Raw genomic sequence first — 19,752 nt, forward strand, 5'->3', positions numbered from 1 at the left:
AGGCGCGGCTTTTAAATAGTAGAATGGCCGCCGTCTGTCTGCTCGACACGCTGATCGGGCAGGCAGACGGCGATGACTCGAGTATAAGCCGAGGGGGGCACTTTCAGCCTCAAAAAAGAGGCTGAAAATCTCGGCTTATACTCGAGTATATACGGTATTTATTTAGTTTGAAAGGGTCAAAAAGGTCTGCTTGTGCCCTCATTAAAACTGTAAGGCTCGGTTCACACAGTAGGCGGCACGACTTGCAGCGCCGCAACCTGCACACGATCAGCTGCGACTTGCAAAACGACTTCTGTATAGAAGTCAATGCAAGTCGCCCGAAGTCGCCGCAAAAGTAGTACAGGAACCTTTTTTCTAAGTCGGAGCGACTTGAGTCGCTCCTATTAGAACGGTTCCGTAGTACAGAACGGGGCGCGACTTGTCAGGCGGCGAAGTCGCCTGGACAAGTCGCCCCTGTGTGAACTGAGCCTTAAAATACATTGAATAAGAACACCGATGTGTGTGTATGTATGCATGTATTGATAATTACACAATATTCAATAAAGTAGTTGGCTTTGTACAATAAATTATATATATATATATATATATATATATATATATATATATATATATATATATATATATATATATATATATATATATATATATATATATATATATATATATATATATATGTACTTTTTTGTGAAACCAATATATGAATACATACACACTGCATTTAGATGGGTGTAGTTCAAAGTTAATCGTTGGAGTTTGTTATAGACCACCCAATGTTAATGAGGAGGTGGAGACTCAGCTCCTTGCACAGATGGAAAGGGCTGCAAGGGCTGGGACAGTGATAATAATGGGGGATTTTAACTACCCAGAAATTGACTGGAGTAATGGCACTGCTGGGACAGTTAAAGGGCAAAAAATGATAAACCTATTACAGGACAATTTTATGGTCCAGTTTATTGAGGCCCCAACTAGGAATGAAGCTCTGTTGGACCTGGTAATCTCAAACCATGCAGAGCTTATTACTAATGTCCAGATAAAGGAACACCTGGGTAGCAGTGATCATAACATGATTTCCTTTGATGTTAGCGCTAAACAAGAAATACATACGGGTAAGATAAAAACACTTAACTTCAAGAGAGCTAATTTTCCGAGGATGAGGGCTGCTCTCCAGGACTTAGACTGGGAGAGAATATTCGCTTCAATGGGCACAGAACAGAAATGGGAATTCTTCAAAAAGACTGTTTGTGACCTCACTGCAAAGTATATTCCCATGGGCAATAAGTTTAAAAGGCTAAAAACAAAACCTATGTGGCTCACGGCCAAAGTTAAAAAAGCTATAAACTGTAAGAGAAGAGCTTTTAAAAAATATAAAAATGAAGGATCACTAGTGTCATTTAAATGTTACAAAGAAATTAACAGAATATGTAAAAAGGAAATCAAGGATGCAAAAATTCAAAACGAACGACAGATTGCAAAAGATAGTAGGACAAACCCCAAAAAATTCTTCAAATATATTAATAGTAAAAAGGTCAAGTCTGAGCATGTAGGCCCTTTACAAAACAATCTAGAGTTGGTGACTGGGGACAAAGAGAAGGCTAATTTATTAAACACTTTCTTCAGCTCTGTGTACACAAAAGAGCATGGGGGAGCTCATGTCCATAATGGGGGTGATAGTGACACAGCCCCAAATGATCCACAATGGCTCAAAAGTGATATGGTCCAGAAATACTTAGACAGAATAAAGGTGGATAAAGCACCTGGCCCTGATGGCATCCACCCACGGATCCTAAAAGAATTGAGCTCTGTAATTTCAGAGCCATTGTATCTAATTTTTAGGGACTCATTAATGACGGGAATAGTCCCACTGGATTGGCGCAGGGCGAACGTGGTGCCTATATTTAAAAAGGGATCAAAGTCTTTACCAAGTAACTATAGACCTGTTAGCTTAACTTCTATAGCTGGGAAGATACTGGAGCGTTTAATAAAAGGCCACATAGACGAGTTCTTGCTGAACAAAAACACTTTAAGCAACAGACAACATGGATTCATGAAAGACAGAAGTTGTCAGACAAATCTGATTTCTTTTTATGAGGAGGTAAGTAAAACCTTGGACAGAGGGGTGGCGGTGGACGTGGTATACTTGGATTTTGCAAAAGCATTCGATACAGTTCCGCACACACGGCTCATGTGTAAGGTAAAGTCTACAGGTTTGGAAATATCAGTTTGTAAATGGATAGAAAATTGGCTAGTAGACAGAATTCAGAGAGTAGTGGTTAATGATTCTTACTCTGATTGGTCTAAGGTTATCAGTGGTGTACCCCAAGGTTCAGTGCTGGGACCCTTACTTTTTAACATCTTTATAAATGATATTGGGTCTGGGATCAAAAGGTAACATTTCTGTCTTTGCAGATGACACCAAGATATGCAGTGGAATAACGTCCTTACAGGATGTCTCCAATTTACAAGCCGACCTCAATGCTCTGTCTAATTGGGCAACTATGTGGCAGATGAGGTTTAATGTTGATAAATGTAAAGTTATGCACCTGGGGCCTAAGAATATGCATTCATCATACATGCTAGGGGGAGTACAACTGGGGGAATCCATAGTGGAGAAGGATCTGGGGGTTTTGGTAGACCATAAGCTCAATAACAACATGCAATGCCAAGCTGCTGTTTGCAAAGCGAGCAAAGTCCTTTCCTGTATTAAGAGAGGTATGGACTCCAGAGAGAGAGATATCATTTTGCCCCTGTTCAAATCATTAGTAAGACCTCACCTGGAATATGCCGTTCAGTTTTGGGCACCAGTTCTTAAAAAGGATATCGGGGAACTGGAGAAAGTGCAGAGAAGGGCAACCAAACTGATAAGAGGCATGGAGGAACTCAGCTATGAGGAGAGATTAGAGGAACTAAATTTATTCACTCTTGAGAAGAGGAGATTAAGGGGGGATATGATCAACATGTTCAAATACATTAGGGGTCCATATAGTGAACTTGGTGTTGAGTTGTTCTCTGTACGGTCAACCCAGAGGACACGGGGGCACTCTTTACGTCTAGTCTTTACGTCATCTTCAAGTACGGAAAGGTTTCTTCACAGTTAGAGCTGTGAAAATGTGGAATAGACTCCCGCCAGAGGTGGTTCTGGCCAGTTCAGTAGACTGCTTTAAGAAAGGCCTGGATACTTTCCTGATGGTACATAATATAACTAGGTACTAACATAGGTAAAGTTGATCCAGGGAAAATCCGATCGCCTATTGGGGGATCAGGAAGGAATTTTTTTCCCCTGCTGTAGCAAATTGGAGCATGCTCTGCTGGTTTTTTTTTTTTTGCCTTCCTCTGGATCAATTGTGGGCATAAAATTGGGTATCTGGATTGTACGATTATTTTTTTTTTTATTTATTTGTTTTTAAGGTTGAACTGGATGGACTTGTGTCTTTTTTCAACCTGACTAACTATGTAACTATGTAACATAGGATTGTGTAGTCAAAAACAATAAGACATATAATATGGGGTTATTGCAAGTTCATTTTCCCAAAGTCGTAAATCTTTTTTATGGTTAGTTACATCAACGTAGATCTTAGCAACCAATCATGTTGTACCTGATATGCTTGCATTATAAGAAACTGTACGAAGACCTGCATCTTTTAATACTTTGAACATAAACCTGTATGTTCCCAGCTGTTAATAAACCTGCATCACTGAGGTCCTGCCTGGTTTCAATACGTTATTCTACTTCACTCTGTTCACCTCATTTGTGTGGGTGAATGAACCTGGCTCATACGGCCAGAATAATACTGTCATGGACCAACCCCCCCACCCCTCCCTTGGGAAACATCCTCACACAGCCTGGGCTCAGTTCTACTGCACTGAATAGTGCTCAAACTAAGAAAAGCATGTCCAGTGCAGCAGTAAGGACTAGAGAAAATGAAGGACCCCTGATGTCAGTGAACAGGTCAGAAGACCCTTGGATAGAGATACAGATATATATCTCTCTCTATTTTTCTTGCAAGAAAATGACATATATATAGTAATTTTCTTGAAAAAAATAAATAATAAAAAAAATATTTATATTATATATATATATATATATATATATATATAAAGTGGAGGGGGTAATGAAACAGTCCTGCTTCTGCAATGTCCCTCAAGTACTGGGGAGGAGGAGAAATTGGTGGATAACATACCTGGTTTTGGGGGCACAAGAAAGCCATTCGTCATGTTTCTCAAAGGTAATAAGGTAAGAGGCGATCTCCTGCAGAAAACACAGATACAGCTGAGAGTGAGCGATATGATGGAGAAGACATGTCACCATAATACTGAAGGGACAAAAGGTGCCGCACTACAGCTACACATAGACGTGCATCAAAGGTGAACCATCATGAAAAACATTTAGACGATTATATTATGACCGCTGAAAAATGACAACTACATTACTGTTTCATGTTACTACTTTCCGGTTTACTATCTTGCAGCAAATATAGTGCACCCGGAAAGTATTCATAGCGCTTCACTTTGTCCACATTCTTATGTTACAGCCTTATTCCAAAATGCATTAAATTCATTATTTTCCTCAAGATTCTGCAAATAATACCCCATAATGACAAGGTGAAACAAGTTTGTTTGAAATCTTGGCAAATTTATTAAAACTGAAAAAAAACGAATACAGAAATGCCATGTACATAAGTATTCACAGCCTTTGCCATGATGCTCAAAACTGAGCTCAGGTGCCTCCTGTTTCCACTGACCATCCTTGAGAGGTTTCTTCAACTTGATTGGAGTCCACCTGTGGTAAACTGACTTAATTGGACACGATTTGGAAAGGCACACACCTGTCTATATAAGGTCCCACAGTTCATATCAGAGCACAAACCAAGCCATGAAGTTCAATGAATTGTCTGTAGACCTCCGAGACAGGATTGTATGTAGGCACAGATCTGGGGAAGGGTACAGAAACATTTCTCTAGCATTGAGGGCCCCAATGAGCACAGTGGCCTCCATCATCTGTAAATGGAAGAAATTTGGAACCACCAGGACTCTTCCTAGAGTGGGCCACCCAACCAAACAGAACAATCGGGGCAGAAAAGCCTTAGTCAGGAAGGAGACCAAGAACTCAATGGTCACTCTGACAGAGCTCCGTTTATCTGTGGAGAGAGGAGAACCTTCCAGAAGAAAAAACATCTCTGCAGCACTCCACCAATCACGCCTGTATAGTAGAGTAGCCAGACGAAAACCCACTCCTCAGTAAAAGGCACATGACAGCCTGCCTGGAGTTTGCCAAAGGGCACCTGAAGGACTCTCAGACCACGAGAAACAAAAAATTCTCTGGTCTGTTGAAACAAAGATTGAACTCTTTGGTCTGAATGGCAAGCGTCATATCTGGAGGACACCAAGCACTGCTTATCACCTGGCCAACACCCTACCTACAATGAAGCATGGCGGTGGCAGCATCATGCTGTGGGGATGTTATTCTGCGGCAGGAATTGGGAGACTAGTTCAGATCGAGGGAAAGATGAATGCAGCAATGTACAGAGACATCCTTGATGAAAACCTGCTCCAGAGCACTCTGGACCTCAGACTGGGGCAAAGGTTCATCTTTCAACAAGACCCTAAGCACACAGCCAAGATAACAAAGGAGTGGCTACGGGACAACTCTATGAAAGTCCTTGAGTGACCCAGACTTGAACCCCGATTGAACATCTCTGGAGAGATCTGAAAACGGCTGGGCACCGACGCTCCACATCCAACCCGATGGAGCTCGAGAGGTCTTGTTAAGAAGAATGGGAGAAACTGCCCAAAAACAGGTGTTCCAAGCTTGTAGCATCATACTCAAAAAGACTTGAGGCTGTAATTGGTGCCAAAGGCGCGTCACCAAAAGTATTGAGCAAAGGCTGTGACTACTTACAGTATGTACATGGGAGTTTTTCATTTTTAAATAAACTTGCAAAGATTTCAAATAAACTTCTTTCACGTTGTCATTGTGGGGTATTGTTTGTACAATTTTGAGAAAAATAATGAATTGAATCCATTTTGGAATAAGGAATAAGGCTAGATAATTTAAACTCAGCTTATATAGTGAAATACAATAAAAAAAAAAAAAAAAAAAAATTATATATATATATATATATATATATATATACTGAGTTTACTGTTAAAAATAACTGTGAAAAGCAAGACTTGGGTGGGTGTATAAAGATGTCCACTTTATAAGTGGTAAAATTAGCAGTTGACGATTATTTCTATGCTTATATACGTTACTGGACTATCAATATGTAACATTGATTTTCTTTATATGGTTCTGCATGGGTATCTTTCAACACCCATATGTTTGTAACTCTGTTTAATTCATTTCAATAAAAACTTTTGAAAAGAAAAAAAAAAAAAAAGAAAAAAGAAAAAAGATGTACGCTTGCCGGCTTCTAACTCTAGGCTTACTGCGGACGAGTGTGGGTGTACCAAGATGGCCGTGACGCAACGTCACTTCAGTTGCATAGTCTGATGGCTAGTGGCTTTCTGATCGGGTCGAAGCATCGAGAGATCAAGAGGTGCATGCTGGGCATACAGCACCACCATATCCCAGAAGAGACTGCTAGTGGGCTTTACATGCCCACAGTAGAGATGGAAGTGCTCGGCAGAGTAAAAGTTTAAAGTCATTTAAAAAAAAAAAAAAAAAAAAAAAAAAAAAACAGGAATTGAGTGGCGATAAGTTAAATTACATGGATTTAATATTTTAATATAGTGTAAAAGAACAGATAAGAAAAAAAATAAAAAAAATTCTGGAGAGGAACTCCGCTTTAACCTTAAAGGAGCAGTACAAGGAAAGCTTGTTTGGCTGTACTTCTCCTTTTAATCACAGGAGTGCAGTTCATTCTGCACTCCTATAACCCATTTTCAGCAGAGAGCGGGCTGAAGTCTGCTCTCTGCTGACGTCACAGCAAGTCAACCCGACAATGGAAGATGCGAGCTGCTGAGAGCCTGAGCCGGCTGCTTCTCCCCCCTCCACAGCCCAGCACTCCAGTGAGCAGAGAGCCGGTGACTGACAGTCTACAGCTCCCTGCTCACAGAGCTGTCAGAACCGAGCGATTGCCAATATCACAAAAAAAGCCCAAACCCATACTTCCCTTTTAAATAAGGACGTGTACTCCAGTGCATTTTTTTTGATACATTTAGGCGTTTTTGATGCGTTTTACAGAGCTCCAGTACAGTCCAGCGCAGGAAAAATGCAGCATGTTCTACTTTTTATCTGGGACACAGCGGAACTGCAAGCACTGGTGTGAACTATGCCATTGGAAATCATATAAATCTACTTTTCATGCGTTTTTGATGAAGAAAAATGCACTGGACTGCACATGGTGTGAACTGGCCCTTAGTGTATGACCTGGTTAGACAGATCTCCTTGCAGGGAGCCGGTCGCAGTGAACTCCGCTCACCTCATTAGTGTTCCAGCGCAGCCTCTCCTTCGGTAAAGTAGTACACTTAGGTAAACACTCCAGCAGCTTCTTGGGTAGAAAAACCTTGATGTGGTGACCGTTTTCTGCTGGGAAGAAAAAAAAGATGATCTGTCAGTATGTTGTACCTGCAGCACCACCTAGTGGTGGCCGGGAGAGAAACTTCCTGAATTAATCCCTGCAGCACAGAAGGTTTTCCATCTTCATGCATAGAATGTATAGAATGTATTAAGGTGAAAAACCACGAGGGTTTACAACCTTTTTAACAATTACCTGTTTCCCCAGTGAACTTTGCTCTTAGCCACTTGCTGACCGCAATACATATATATGCATTGCAGTTTGCAAATGGTATACTGGGATTATGGCCGAAGCTCATGAGCCGCTGGAACGATTTCAGAAGCGGAAGTCCTGGTTGGTCTTGGTCCTACCGTTTCCACCGTGTCCCCTGAGAAATGATCAGACGGCAGCCGGCCGGCCACAGAGTTGATAAAAGACCAGATAGTCTCTAATCGCCTCTATGGCCTTGGGGTACTGGAGTGATGTCACTTCAGGTCCAGGGTGGAAGCAAGCTAATTATTTTTAAGAAAATTTTTATTAATTTTTTTGAGCTTTTTTTTTAAAAAAGCAAAAAAGGTAAAAGATGAGATTTGGGAGTATTTTTGATCCCAGATCTCTCCATAGAGAGGAACTGTCATTCCTTATTACTATTACAAGGGATGTTTACATTCATTGTAATAGGTATAGAAGCAATTAAAAAAAATAAAATAAAAAATAAAAATAAATGTATTTATTTTTAAAAGCGCCCCTTTCCCTCCGTGCTCACACACAGAAGCAAACGTAAGTCACGCACACATATGTAATTGGTATCCAAGAAGCAAGAGATTGAGCGGGATTATAACGGTGCAGATATACAACTCAAACCAAGAAATATGGTTAAAATATCAATATTTATTACTAGCATTTTAAAACAAAAATCGCCATTAAAACATTTTTTGTAACCCATAGACATAGTGGTCCTTACTCTGCATAAAGCATTAAAGATGGAGGTCCCAACAAGTTTTTAACTTTTAATTAGGCTTCCTCAGGTGAGGTTATCGGCTGTAAGGTTATCCACTTTCTAATGGGTAGAGATAGCACAATTAAAGCGGAGTTCCACCCAAAAGTGGAACTTCCGCTCATCTGATCCGGTGCCACAATTGGCACCTTTCGGGGGGGAGGGGGGATGCAGATACCTGTAGACTCCCACGGGAGTCACGCGCCGTCACGCGCCTTCCCGCCACCAACCCCCCCCGCTGTCTCCTGAGACAAACACACAGGTCCTTATGGCAGGGACCATTTAGGATGTGCATGCGCAGTAGGGAAGTGAAGCGTTACCGTGATTCCCTCACTAAGAATGGCAGCGGCAGAAGCCGAGTGCCGAGCAAATAATCAGCTCCGGCTGCCAACATCGCTAGACTCCAGGAAAGGTAAGTGTCCATTTAGTAAAAGTCAGCAGCTACAGTAATTTGTAGCTGCTGGCTTTTAATGATTTTTATATATTTTTCTTTTTTTGTATTTTTTTTTTTTTTTTTTTTTTTAGGTGCTTTAAGTATTATTACATTTCTTGCTTCTTGGATACTAAATAACGGGATGAGGTGCTGTAAATCATAGTGAAATATCCACACAGAATATTTTTTTTTTATATGTGAACAGCGTGCGCAACACACATGTGAGGAATCGCCATGAACAAGAATAATTAGTGCTAGACCTCCTAGCGCTAATTATTATTCTCTCTTCTACTTTTAAAAGCAAAAGAGAAAGAAAAAAAAAAAAAAAAAAAGCTAAATTTTTTTTTAAGCCAAAAGGAAAGATGGTTTACTTCCAACCTGAACCGGAAGAGACATCATGGCATCACCCGGTCCTGCAAGCCACAGAGGCAATCAAAGACAATCTAGTCTTATTGTCTCTGTGACAAGTTAGCAGCACCGTTGGTTAAAGCCCCGAGAAACACCGTCCCCTGCCGCCGCTTTGGAAAGCGTTCCAGTGGTTAATGAGCCGCTTGGATCACTTTCATTAGAAAACCAGCCACCAGCTAAAAAAAATAAAATAAAAACCACCACCTGGCTCACAGCTGCAACCATAACCCCAGTAAGCCGCTTCAAAGCCACAACCTATATATAGGTATTGCAGTCAGCAAGTTAATCACTTGTCTGCTGGGGCAATTTTTCCATACATGTTAAAATATGCATTTTTTGCTATAAATTACTGCAAAATGTAATTTAACTACTTCAATAAAGGACACTTCACATAACCCCCCCCACCCCCCTCCACCCTCTTCCTGCCCAGGCCAATTTTCAGCTTTCGGCGCTGTCACACTTTGAAAGACAATTGCGCGGTCATACAACATAGTGAGTGCACGATTAATCGTTAAGAATAGTTATCGGGATTTTTTTCCCCCGTTGCGATCTTGACAAAGTATTTCCCCGATTCTTTCTATGCAGAGAATTTTCTCTGCTCTAAAGCTGACAGCTGTCAAAAGAAAGGGGGGAAAAAAAAAACAAATAAAAAAAAACAAAAAAAACACGGGGCGTCTGCCAAGAATCACAACGTTCTTTATCAGTGGAACTTAAGTATAAGCATTGTAACGATTTGTCCTTTGGATCAAAAGAATAAACATTGGTTTGTAATTGAGGGAAATGTAACCACTTCAATACCGGGCACTTTTGCCCCTTCCTGCCCAGGACAATTTTCAGCTTTCAGCTCCGTCCCATTTTGAATGACAAATTTCAGAGTCATACAACACTGTACCCAAACTAAATTTTTATCATTTTCTTCCCACAAATAGAGCTTTCTTTTGGTGGTATTTTATCACCTCTGGGGGGTTTTTATTTTTTGCTAAACAAACTAAATATTACCAACCTTTTTGAAAAAAAAAAAAAAAAAAAAATAAAAAAAGTTTCTCAGGTTTGTCATAAAATTTTGGTTTTCCCCTTCACTGACTGGCAGTAATGAAGTGGCACTCATAAGGTAGCACTGATGAGGAGGCACTGATAGGTACAATTGATGGGCACTGATAAGCAGCACTGATAGGTGGTACTGATGTGTTACTGCTGGGCAATGATTGGCACTGTAGTGGGCACTGGCAGTCTTATGGGGATACTGCTGGGCACTTATTGGCACATCTGAGGGGGCTGTGCTGATAATCAATGTGCTGATTATCAGCACATCCCCCCCGACAGAGAGCCGCTGATGGGCTCTCCTTGTCAGTGCGAACCGATGAATACCGTTTACAGGCACTTCCTGGTTCATGCAATGATCAAATGTGATTGGTCACAGCTCATCACGTGGTAAGAAGCCCCTGACAGAGGCTTCTTTGCACGATCAGAGATGCGGTGTGTCATATGACACCCAGTCAGGATAACAGAACCACTTCCCAGCCGTCATTCTGTTATAGGCCGGGCAAGAAGTGGTTAACCACTTAAACCTTTTTTTCTGACATTTGTTGGTTTTAAGTAAAAAATGTATTTATTTTTTTTTTTGCTAGAAAAATACTTGGAACCCGCAAACATTATAATATATATATTTTCTAGAGACCCTAGAGAATAAAATGGTGGTTGTTGCAATATTTTATGTCACACTGTATTTGCGCAGCAGTTAAAATACAATTTTTGGGGGAAAAAAAATTACACCTTTTTTTTTTATTAAAAACACACAGTAAAGTTAGCCCAAATTTTTTTTGTATAATGTGAAAGATTTTACGGCGTGAGAATCGTGATCTTTTTATTATAAGCAAAAAAAATTAAAAAAATTGTGATTCTCATTTTGGCCAGAATCATGCAGCTCTAATAAAAATGAATCTGGGTACCATGTTGCATCATTCCCCCCCCCCCCCCCCCCCACAAATGGAGCTTTCTTTTGGTGCGAATTAATCACCACTGGGGTTTTTATTGTTTGTGCTCCAAACAAAAAAAAAAAAAAAAAAAAAAAAAACGTAAAACAAAATAAAAAGGTTTTCTTCATTTCTGTTACAAAACTTGGTAAAAAATTAGGTTTTCACCTTCACCAATGAGGCTGCACTGACGAGCACTGATGAGACGACACTGGTGGGCACTGATCAGCACTGACCCCCCCCCCCACCCCATCAGGAGAGCAGCCGATCTGCTCTCCTCTATTCGCACATGTAAGTGCAAGTGGAGGAAATGCAGATATACGACTCTTCCTGTAATCAGCTGTGATTGGACACGGCTGATCATGTGTTGAAGACCGTACTTCAGAGTGACACAGCACACCACTGCGCTATTGCGGCTTATCTTGCTGGACATCCATATGACGTCCATTCAGGATAATGAAGCCATTTTGCATACGTCATATTGATACATGGCGGCCAGGAAGTAGTTAATGAATGGAAGTGCAAAAGTAAAGTGTCAGTTAAAGTGTCGCAGTGCCGTATCGCAAAAAAGGGTTTGGTCAGGAAGGGGCGGGGGTGGAGTGTAAATCCTTCTGGGGGTTGAAGTGGTTAAAACTTTTTTTTTCAATCAACAATGGAAAAATTGTGATTCTCATTTTGTCCAGAATCGTGCAGCTCTAGTTGTACGCCTAATGTACAGAGCAGGAGATACTCACAGGAATTCCGCTTTTCCAGGATTACTTGACGCAGCCTCGAAAACGTAAACCTCATGATTGGGGTTTTTAAGGCTAGAATTTTTTTTTTTTTTAACTAGAATTTCGATTTTTGAAAAAAAAAAAATGTTTTTGCTTAGAATAAAAAGATCACAATTCTCTCACAGTACAATGTTTCACATTACACAAAAAAAAAAAAAAAAAATGGGCTAACTTTTCTGGTTAAAAAATAAATTCATTAAAGTTTTTTTTTTTTTTTTTTTAAATTGCATTTGAAAGACCGCTGCGCAAATACAGTGTGACAAAATATTACAACCACCATTTTATTCTCTAGGGTGTCTACTATAAATTTACATCAAAATGTGATCAACCTGAAAATTCTAATCCGACCACTAACAGCGCTTATCCTACATATCAGTGTAACCATCAATCACCTGTACAGATCATGTAGTATCTTTAGATCCAATGCCTAATGCCAGAGCTTATAACCACTAACACAAAATAACAAATTAGGTTTAAAGATGTGAACACACACTGTTCCACGTTAATCAGTCCAGCATCAAAACATAAAGTCCTTCACATTCGTTTTTATATATATCATTAACATGTATATTCTTCCAAAATGCCTGGATGCACGTGGTTGCAGTCCTACACCTTCACCAAACTTTTCACCTCCGTCAATATGCACTCAGATGGCCGCTTACCAGACACTAGTCTCGTTTGAGCCTATCTCCACTGTGCGGAACTCCTCTGTGTGGTTCTGTGTGCTCCGCTGGTTTCTCACTCAGTTGTGGACATGGAAAAGATTCAAGGGGTCTGATATAGTGTAATACCTTTTATTAAGAATCAGAATTACCCTACCCCCCTTACATAATATGCTTACATTATAGTCCTTTAAAAGAAGCCTGTAACATTTGGGGTGTCAGATATGCCATACAAGCGCCTCACCGGTGGGCTGCAGGTTTCTCTCCGTCGCAGTCCCCGAATGAAGACGCGGGTCCTTGTCGGCTCTCACTCCCCTTCTCTTGCTCGCGTGACCACGCCCTGACGCGTTTCGTGTTTACGTCTTCAGAGGGCGTGGTCACGCGATCTACGTAGCAATCTTTTATACCATTGTGATTATAAGTGAGGGGCGTCGCTAACCTCAGTGACTGCGCTCGTCCCTCCCATCGGATCCAGCAGCTGTCAGCAGAGGAAGATCTTACGATCTTCCCCTCCTGCCGCTCAGCTTCCGCTTCAAGTGTCACCAGAAATCTGTACCTCCACCGCTGCATACGATGATAAACAATTCATCTATCTCGCATTACTACCTGTGTAGTCTTTGCAGGATAGGTGGTATCTAGCTTCACCAAATTAATTGTATTAGTCATACATGCACCTTTACACTCTGCATAATACTTGTACATACACAGTATGTTTTACATGGATTTTTATAGACCCTGCAAAATAATTACATTTGATTACTCTTCAGATAATATATGTTTTGCAGTAAACGTATAGGGGCAGAGTGTATAAACAAATATGCACAAACTGTATGAAGTAGATATAAAAAAAAGTTATATATAAAGAGCTATATGAAAAAGTTGTGTATAAAATATATAAAAGAATATATATAAAACAAATATATGTAAAAAGAGCAGAATATAAAATTAAAATTAAAAAATGTTTAAACAACCAACGGAAATTTAAACATCGCATACACATATGTATATGTATGCAGTATCCCTCCTATATTATTGGCCTAATAGTTCTCACATTTAATATATTCTCTGAGATTTATTAATCTAATCCAAAATTTCTCATGTTATTACATTGTTTTCAGACGTTATGGCAATGATAACTCAGTATGAGAAGCTCCTCCTGTTAATTACTATAATTGAAAATGCATCTAATTTGTTCTAATAATTACTAATATGGCAATTAACATCAAGTTCAATGTTGAGGCCCTTAGGGCTAAGTGTATCTGTAAGGAAAATCCATTCGGTTTCACGGCGAGAGATCTCCCTCACCATGTTGGAACCTCTCCAATTTGGATGTATTTTATCTATCCCCCAGAATTTAAGGCCCCTAGGGTCTCTCATGTGTTTATTCCTGACGTGTAATGATAAGCTATGTTCTTTGTATCCTATAGTAATATTATAAATATGTTCTGCGACTCTTGTGGACAGCATGCGTTTAGTGCGACCTATGTCCATGAGGCCACATGGACACTCAAGTGCATAGACTACATGAGTAGATCTGCAGGTGATGCACTCTTTAATTGGGAATGTTACATTATTCGCCGTGGATGTAAATTGATGGGTGGTAACCTGTCTGCACGCTTTGCATCTCCTGCAAGCGTGAAAGGGGTTTGACCTATTATCCTATCCAATTGAAGGATGTGCCAGTGTCTAGTAATAATGGCCTCTACATCTTTGTATTGCTTACGGTAATTGGAAATGAAACCCCACTCATGGGTGGTATTGTCTTGTTTGGTTTTTGGTAATAGATATTCATCCTGAGTCTTTTGGCTTATATCCACAATTAATTTGTCCAGTGTTTCAGGCTTGTACCCCTTCTCCACAAACTAGAGTTTGAGTGAATTCGCCTGTCTAATGTAGTCTTCATCCACAGTACAATTGCGTCTAATCCTGGTGAACTTGACCTTATATATATATATATATATATATATATATATATATATATATATATATAAAAAAAAATGCCACTTTTGGAGATCAGGTGGTCAAAAAAGTACTTAACCCACCGAAAAGATTAAAAATGTTCTGGGAACAGACAGGATTTCACGCTTGCAGGAGATGCAAAGCGTGCAGACAGGTTACCACCCATTTAAGAGCATTGACTCAATTTACATCCACGGCGAATAATGTAACATTCCCAATTAAAGAGTGCATCACCTGCAGATCTACTCATGTAGTCTATGCACTTGAGTGTCCATGTGGCCTCATGTACATAGGTCGCACTAAACGCATGCTGTCCACAAGAGTCGCAGAACATATTTATAATATTACTATAGGATACAAAGAACATAGCTTATCATTACACGTCAGGAATAAACACATGAGAGACCCTAGGGGCCTTAATATCTGGGGGATAGATAAAATACATCCAAATTGGAGAGGTTCCAACATGGTGAGGGAGATCTCTCGCCGTGAAACCGAATGGATTTTCCTTACAGATACACTTAGCCCTAAGGGCCTCAACATTGAACTTGATGTTAATTGCCATATTAGTAATTATTAGAACAAATTAGATGCTTTTTCAATTATAGTAATTAACAGGAGGAGCTTCTCATACTGAGTTATCATTGCCATAACGTCTGAAACAATGTAATAACATGAGAAATTTTGGATTAGATTAATAAATCTCAGAGAATATATTAAATGTGAGAACTATTAGGCCAATAATATAGGAGGGATACTGCATACATATACATATGTGTATGCGATGTTTAAATTTCCGTTGGTTGTTTAAACATTTTTTAATTTTAATTTTTAATTTTTATATTCTGCTCTTTTTACATATATTTGTTTTATATATATTCTTTTATATATTTTATACACAATTTTCATATAGCTCTTTATATATAACTTTTTTTTATATCTACTTCATACAGTTTGTGCATATTTGTTTATACACTCTGCCCCTATACGTTTACTGCAAAACATATATTATCTGAAGAGTAATCAAATGTAATTATTTTGCAGGGTCTATAAAAATCCATGTAAAACATACTGTGTATGTACAAGTATTATGCAGAGTGTAAAGGTGCATGTATGACTAATACAATTAATTTGGTGAAGCTAGATACCACCTATCCTGCAAAGACTACACAGGTAGTAATGCGAGATAGATGAATTGTTTATCATCGTATGCAGCGGCGGAGGTACAGATTTCCGGTGACACTTGAACCGGAAGCTGAGCGGCAGGAGGGGAAGATCGTAAGATCTTCCTCTGCTGACAGCTGCTGGATCCGATGGGAGGGACGAGCGCAGTCGCTGAGGTTAGCGACGCCCCTCACTTATAATCACAATGGTATAAAAGATTGCTACGTAGGTCGCGTGACCACGCCCTCTGAAGACGTAAACACGAAACGCGTCAGAGCGTGGTCGCGCGAGCAAGAGAAGGGGAGTGAGAGCCGACAAGGACCCGGGTCTTCATTCGGGGACTGCGACGGACGAAACCTGCAGCCCACCGGTGAGGCGCTTGTATGGCATATCTGACACCCCAAATGTTACAGGCTTCTTTTAAAGGACTATAATGTAAGCATATTATGTAAGGGGGGTATGGTAATTCTGATTCTTAATAAAAGGTATTACACTATATCAGACCCCTTGAATCTTTTCCATGTCCACAACTAATGAGTGAGAAACCAGCGGAGCACACAGAGGAGTTCCGCACAGCGGAGATAGGCTCAAAAGAGACTAGTGTCTGGTAAGCGGCCATCTGAGTGCATATTGACGGAGGTGAAAAGTTTGGTGAAGGTGTAGGACTGCAACCACGTGCATCCAGGCATTTTGGAAGAATATACATGTTAATGATATATATATATAAAAACGAATGTGAAGGACTTTATGTTTTGATGCTGGACTGATTAACGTGGAACAGTGTGTGTTCACATCTTTAAACCTAATTTGTTATTTTGTGTTAGTGGTTATAAGCTCTGGCATTAGGCATTGGATCTAAAGATACTACATGATCTGTACAGGAGATTGATGGTTACACTGATATGTAGGATAAGCGCTGTTAGTGGTCGGATTTGAATTTTCAGGTTGATCACATTTTGATGTATATGATAAGGTTGGTTTTTATAACAGCAGCTAAATATTGAGATTTAATCCCAAGTGGGAAGGATTTGACCACATGTATGAGCGCTGGGAGCAGAGGTAGACACATCAGATATTGAGTGAATACCCCTGCAAAATATAGACATGTCTACTATAATTACATATATACATATATTTAATATTATAATATATAATAATTAATATTATATATATATATATATATATATATAAACTTGAAACCAACAAATGTCAGAAAAAGGTTTAGGCCCGTGTCACACGAACGGACCGTTTAGGTCCGCCTATCAGTTTTTTAGGCAGACCTGAACGGACATTCCATAGAGGTCTATGGAGGGACGGATGTCAGTGTTGACATGTCCTCTGACATCTGACCCGCTCCGATCTGAAAAAGTGTGAAGGAGGAAAAACCTATTTCTCAATCCATCTGCAGATCAGGCGATGACGGGCTCTACGTTTCCGTCTTCATCCGATCCCCCATAGAGGAGAGCGGCGCTCTGACAGGTCAGTCCCTGCACAGCATGCAGAAACAGGGCTGGGGGGGGGTTATCAGATGAGCTAAAGTTTCACTTTTGGGTGGAACTCCGCTCTAAACTTTTTTCACTTACACACAAAGTCTATTCCATTGGCAAACTGTTACAATGTTTATACTTAAGTTCAACTGCTAAAGAATGTTTTGATTCTTGGTAGACTGCCCAGTTTTTCTCTTCCTTGCTTTCCAGGGCTGTGGCTTCAGAAGAGCAGAGAGAATTCTTTGCATAGCAAGAATTGTGAAACACTTTAGTCAAGATGGCGATAAAGATTCTTAACGATTAATTTCGCAGCTCTAGCGTACACCCTCACAAAGTTTCAGTCTTAGATTTCCTAGGATCCCGCCAGGAGGACCAGTGACTTCACCCGTCACAAGCGGCGTGTAGGGGAAAAAAAAAAAAAAAAAAAAAAGGAACTACCCGAGGCGCTGCGGTCCTCACCTGAGAGCTCGGCGCAATCCTTGCTGTTCATTGTAAATGGTTGGACATCTCGGGGAGCGGAGAAGAGTTGTACGGCCGCAGGTTATCCCAATTTCCAGAGCTCTGTCAGACAAAGAGAGAGAGAAGAGATCTGTTAGAAGAGGACACTGGAGCTGTGGAGAAGACATTTAAGGGGGAACTCTAGACTCTTAAAATGGTTTTTAGTTTTCGACACAGCAAGAAAGGGTTAGAACACCAATTTTTTTTTTTTTTTTCCCCCCCATTTGTGTTCTTGAGAGAAGATCTTTGTTCTACCTTAACGCAGTCTCTGCATTAACCACTTGACAACCGGCCCATAGTAGGAATACAGAATTACTTTGACATGAAGGCTCCATGTACACTGAAGCTTAAAAACAGCTTTTTTCTGGACACCAGATTGCTGGCAGAAAACACCGGTTGAAAAAACGCGCTTTTAACAGCGTTTTGTACTAGCGCTTATGAGCGTTTTTAATAAAAATACACAGAGGACACTCCAAAATCAACCCCCCCTCCCCCAAACGTTATATTAGGGCTGAAAAAACGAATCGATAACATTACTATTTTTATAATCGATTAATCGGCCAGTCGAATAGTTGGCCTGCATACAGAATGCGTGATTTGTTTACATATCAGGAAATACAGTGCAGCACACATACAGCTCAGTACACCGTCGTCCATACATGTCATTGAGACCCCTTTCACACCGAGGGAATATTGCAGGCGCTAGATCGTTAGAAATAGCGCCTGCAATCCACCCTCAAACTGCTGCACCATTATCTCCAGTGTGAAAGCGCTGGAGCGGTGCGCTGACGGAACGTCTGGAAAAGTCCTGCCAGCAGCTTCTTTGGAGCGGCACTGCTCCCCATTGAAATCAATAGGGCAGCACTGCAATACCGCAAGCAAAAAGCCCCGCTATCGGCCCAAAATGCGCTGCAAATCCAATGGTAAAACAGCCGCTAAAAACAGTGGCGTTTTACTGCCGACTCTATGGGTGGCGCAATGTGAAAGCCCTCTAAGTGCCTGAGAACTTGTGAATGGTGTGAGGAGCAATGCCTCATGGGACATGTAGTCCTGGCCAGGAAGTGAGTGGTTCTAAAGGCAGACGTTTTCTTTATCTTGCTATTGGGGCTCTCTATACTGTACTTAAAGCGGGAGTCCGCCGGGAGTCCCGCCGTTTTTTTTTTTTATAAAAGCCAGCAGCTACAAATACTGCAGCTGCTGACTTTTAAAATAGTGACACTTACCCGCCCAGCGCGCCCGCGATGTCGGCACCCGAAGCCGATCTCTCGATCGTCTCTCGGGTGCTGCCGCCGCCATCTTGGGTATGGGAATCAGGAAGTGGAGCCTTTCGGCTTCATTTCCCGGTTCCCTACTGCGCATGCGCGAGTCGCGCTGCGCAATAAGGATGGTCCCCGCTGCCTCTGGGATCCGTGTGTTTCCCAGCAGGCAGCGGAGGACTTTCGGAAAGGGGCGTAGATTCTGCAGAATCGACGCCCCTTTCCGCAGATAGCTATGCCGGAAGTGGGTGCAGATACCTGTACTGTACAGGTACCTGCACCCTCCTCCCCCCCTGAAAGGTGCCAATTGTGGCGCCGGAGGGGGGGAGGGTTCCAATGAGCGGAAGGTCCACTTTAGGGTGGACCTCCGCTTTAAAAAGAGGGATTCCACCTACAAAAAAAAAAAATATTAAAAGCCAGCAGCTATAAATACTACAGCTGCTGACTTTTAATAAATGGACACTCACCTGTCCCGGGTTCCAGCGATGCCGAGGCCGATCGATCCCTCGGCTGCTGCCGTCACCATTCTAGGTGAGGGAATAAGGAAGTGAAGCGAATCGGCTTCACTTCTCGGTTCCTTACTGCGCATGCGCGAGTCGCGCAGCGCAATAGGAATTGTCCGCGCTGTCACTGGGACCCGTGTGTG

General features: G+C 41.0%; 1 protein-coding gene across 6 annotated transcripts in view; it reads right to left on the reverse strand.

Annotated features, from left to right (window-relative positions):
- Positions 1-19,752, reverse strand: part of CAMTA2 (calmodulin binding transcription activator 2) — a 142,918-nt gene that overhangs the window by 106,497 nt on the left and 16,669 nt on the right. For 5 of the 6 annotated variants that reach the window (XM_077470859.1, XM_077470858.1, XM_077470855.1 and 2 more), the window contains exons 2-4: positions 17,812-17,913; positions 7,422-7,528; positions 4,179-4,246 (exon numbers count right to left, since the gene is read on the reverse strand). In XM_077470859.1, the coding sequence (XP_077326985.1) occupies positions 4,179-4,246; positions 7,422-7,528; positions 17,812-17,842 (206 nt within the window). In that variant the 5' untranslated portion in view covers positions 17,843-17,913. The remainder of the gene's footprint in view (positions 1-4,178; positions 4,247-7,421; positions 7,529-17,811; positions 17,914-19,752) is intronic. The other variant, XM_077470856.1, reaches the window with a different exon arrangement.

The sequence above is a fragment of the Lithobates pipiens genome, unplaced genomic scaffold (assembly GCF_037356315.1).
Source record: "Lithobates pipiens isolate NorthernLeopardFrog02 unplaced genomic scaffold, aLitPip1_a1.2 Scaffold_8, whole genome shotgun sequence".
Taxonomy (NCBI): domain Eukaryota; kingdom Metazoa; phylum Chordata; class Amphibia; order Anura; family Ranidae; genus Lithobates; species Lithobates pipiens.